General features: G+C 31.3%; 1 protein-coding gene across 1 annotated transcript; it reads left to right on the plus strand.

The window, feature by feature from the left end:
• The first annotated feature begins 2,614 nt into the window (after positions 1–2,614).
• LOC110104222 (probable signal peptidase complex subunit 1) lies at positions 2,615–3,883 on the plus strand. The gene is made up of 2 exons (XM_020833233.2): positions 2,615–2,788; positions 3,391–3,883. The coding sequence occupies exon 2, from the start codon at positions 3,391–3,393 to the stop codon at positions 3,673–3,675; it is 285 nt and encodes a 94-aa protein (XP_020688892.1). The 5' UTR covers positions 2,615–2,788; the 3' UTR covers positions 3,676–3,883.
• The last annotated feature ends 304 nt before the right edge of the window (positions 3,884–4,187 follow it).

The following is a 4,187-nucleotide window of genomic DNA, read 5'->3' on the forward strand; positions in this document are numbered from 1 at the left end:
CAAATTTTGCTTAATAAACTTTTTCAATTGTATTTGAAAATAATTTTATTTTTTTATGTAATCTTTAAAACTTTTATAAAACATAATGTTAGCAATAAAAAGAGCCTATATAAATATCATAAAACATGAACATGTATAATAGATCAAATATGGCCCTTGACTTTACCCTTATCATTGAAGAATTATGATCAAAGTGATTCAAAACATGAAGCACCAAAAAAAATGTTTGACATTTTAAATAAGTATTATTTTTATTATTGATTGTATAAGACTTCGTTTGGGATAGCTTTCTGTTTAATGAAGTAGTTTTTACTAAAAAAATTTTAAGAAATTTTTTAACTAAAAAATTATTTCATAAAGCAGTAAGAAAGTTGCCCCAAACGAAGCCCAAGTTGGTGATTTCAATGGGCAATCATTTGCCATCGACGAGGATAAGTGGTGCTTGGGGTTGTTTCAATTTTTAAAATAAACTAGCTAAAAAATATCTAAAAGTTCTTTATAGAATTTTCAGAAATGCCTCAGTGAATTTTCAAAAATAAATAATAAAAAATATCTAAAAACAAAAATTTAATAAGCATTTAAAAAAAATAAAGAAAAAGAGATCTCAAATAATCCCTTATAATTTGAAAAATAATTTCAACTGATAGACTCTTTAATGAGGTTGTAAGAAAAAAAAAAATCTATTGCTTGTTCAAGAAAATAATAACCTAATATGGTAGATTGATACTCAAGATTAATTTTTATGAAATAGAATTAAGCTTACTTAAATTATCAAATATTATAGGAATATAAAAATTAAAATTAAAAAATTACCATCCCAATCAGGGATGGTTTTAAATTAATCTAATTAATAATTATCAAATTACTTATTTAGTTGTTAATTTAATAAGTATTTGATATATAATTATGTTCATAAACTCTAATAAAATAATTAATTATTTTATTGAATTTATTAATTATTTAACTAATACTTATATTAATGATTTAGACATTATTTAATTAATTTTAATTATTGATTATCTCATTGATCATAAATATTCTTCTACTAAATAATTATTTGTAGTAACACCCACCATCCTCGCCATCACAATTTACCATTTTGTCTCCAGTCAGTTGACTCGTCACTTGGAACCTTTATTAGGTCAAGACACCTAACGTAGCTCTACATTCGGACGCTAAAAAAATGTCGGCATGTGCCCTTACTCTTTATCGCGCGGCCTGACGACCCAACAGGAACCGGAACCCGGCATTGCTATGTTCGTGTATTTCTAGGTATTGCTAGATATTGCTTGGCAATAACGAGAAATACCGCTCTTTCAAGACCAATACCTAGCAAAACCGTGGTATTGCTCAGTATTGCTAGGTATTGGTTTTGATAGAATGGTATTTCTCGTTACCGAGCAATACCCTGGTCTGCATAAATCAGTTAATACATAGCAATACCGGTTTCCGGTCCGGGCCAGGTCGTCGGGCCGCACGGTAAAGAGTAAGGGCACGTGACGACATTTTATTGGCGTCCGGATGCAGAGCTATGTCAGGTGTCCTGACCGAATAAAAGTTCCGTCACTTGCCACAGTCAACCATTACCTGCTAGCCTCCCACCATTGTTGTTACATGATTTTACACTAATTAATTTTACTTTAAGTCAAACACCAAAAAATAATATTTTGTGTTTTTATTTTTTAGCCTTTTTTTTTTACAGTTAGGGGATTGAGCCCGAGTGAGATGAGAGGAATTTCTTCCGTCGACCACTCGGCCGCAGACCCGATCTCCTTTTTAGTGTATTCAATCAAATAACTTGAAAATGTTTTTAATACAATAAATTATTTTATGGTTTCATTTGGGACATCTTTCTTGCTACTTTTAAAGCAGTTTCTTAAAGAAGCAACAAGAAAGACGTCTCAAATGAAACCTATATTGTGTTTGCTTTTATAAGAATTATATATAGAATTTGTTTGATTGTATAATAATGATTTTAAATAATAGAATTATCATTAATTAAAATTTTATTAATGAAATTAGATTATCTGACAATGTAATAAAAGGTTAAAGGAGGTTGGTATTTAAAAAAAATTAAATTTTAAGTGTTTTGAATTTAATTTGAGTGTTAAGTAGGCATTGCTTATTAACTTCAAATTTAATTATTATTAATAAGTTATAATGATAAATAATATAATTAGAATCTAGCTTAATTATCAAATAATTTAATTACTTATTATGTTACTAATGATCAAATTACTTATTTAGATGTTAATTTAATAAATATTTGATATATAATTGTGTCAATAAACTCTAATTAATTAATTATTTATTTTATTGAATTTACTAATTATTTAATCGATACTCATATTAATGATTTAAATAATTATTTAAGCATTATTTAATTATTTTAATTATTAATTATCTCATTGATCATAACTATTCTACTACTAAATAATTATTTAATTATTATTACAATATAAAGTATATAATTAAGTGCTTATATTTCAAATTAAATTAATTAAACTAATTTTATGACCCTAGTTATTTAATTAGTCTAATTAATTATTAATATTTAAATTAAATTAATAATGCTAATTTAGATTAATTTTTAATTTAGGGGGCCGGCTAGGGTTTGCTTTTCATGTTCTTCGCGTGCTTGTTGCTGTCGCCTTTCCTCGTCGCCATTTCTTCGTGTCTGCTTCGGCTTCGTGTGAAATAGTTTTTGATAGAGTCGCTAAAGGAGCTTCTTCGCTTCTTTCGACGACGTCGGATCGGAAGTCACGACGGGAGCTCACTCGCTGCGAAGGCAACCATCTTTATACCTTTCGCGCGCTGAATTCCAGGATTTAGTAGATTCAGGATTTAGGTCAAAAATCGGTTAAAGGGGGATTTGACTCGCCGTGAGATGTATGGGAATCTCAAATCCCATTTGGCAGCAAAATATCCTGCTCAAATCCCGCATAAATCGCGTTGCCAAATAGCCCCAGGATTTGGCTTAAACCCAGCATTATTCTTACGTAGATCCTGCTTAAATTCAGCCTAGATTGAATTTGATTGTTTTGGAAATACTTAGCCGATTAGATTGTTTCCTCCGTTTTACACTTCTTTATCTTCCTTTTGCGCCATCATTTGTGCGATGACCCCATCTTCTCTGTGTATCGTTACTTCAATTCAACTGTTTCCGCTTAAATAAATCAGGTTTCATCAAATAGTCGACTTTTCCATTAATAAATCTGTAGATCTTCTTTGGATCGTGTCTGCTTTCCCATATATTTCTTTTGCAGGGTTTCATGTTTTGTTTCTCTCATGCTTTTTCTCATCTTTGCTTCTTTCCACTGAATTCTGGTTCTAATCATGCGGCATAATTCTTATTATTTTACTTTTTTCCCTTTCTCTCGATTTGCGCAGATGGATTGGCAAGGACAGAAGCTCGCAGAGAAGTTGATGGAGATATTTCTCGTAGCGTTTGCTATAGTGGCGTTTGTTGTGGGGTATTCTATAGGCTCCTTCCAGACTATGCTTCTGATCTATGCTGCTGGGGTGCTGTTGACGACACTGGTTACTGTGCCCAACTGGCCGTTCTTCAATCGCCACCCACTTAATTGGTTGGATCCCAGCGAGGTGGAACGCCATCCTAAGCCTCAGCCTACTGCAGCCCATTCTTCAAAGAAGAAGGCCACAAAGCAGAAGTAGTTCACATTACAGCTTTTGGTATTCAGTTGGTGTCTACTTGACCAAATTCTGTTTGAATGATTCTTAAGATCGACTGAACGCTTATGTCTGGTATATTTATCACTGCCTTTTTTTTGTAATCATCAGGTGAATGCTTTGCACAAAACAATTTATGACTTTGAAACATTTTCATTTCTCTTAGTAGAATTTAAAGGTTATTAAAAATGTAGCTAATCTGTTAGATGTTTATCTATTTATTTTTTTCAAGGAATGGTTGCTCATTAACTGTTTTTTGTTTGTTGAGCATGTCTTCAAATATTGTTGTGTATAGTTAACTAGCATAGTGCACTACAAATCTAGTGGGGGATTGTGACTTTGGGCAATCAAGTCATTAATAAGAGTACGTGTTTCAGATATCTTAGGTCTATTGTTCAAAGTGATGGTGAAATAAGTGAGGATATTATTAGTAGAATTCAAGTTGGATGGTTGAAGTTGAGGAATGCATCGGGCTTGTTGTGTAATAGAAAAGTTAC

This window comes from Dendrobium catenatum, unplaced genomic scaffold (genome assembly GCF_001605985.2).
Source record: "Dendrobium catenatum unplaced genomic scaffold, ASM160598v2 fragScaff_scaffold_231, whole genome shotgun sequence".
Lineage (NCBI taxonomy): Eukaryota > Viridiplantae > Streptophyta > Magnoliopsida > Asparagales > Orchidaceae > Dendrobium > Dendrobium catenatum.

Coding starts and splice junctions, on each gene's coding strand:
- LOC110104222 (XM_020833233.2), top strand. CDS start 3,391: ATGGATTGGCAAGGACAGAAGCTCGCAGAGAAGTTGATGGAGATATTT.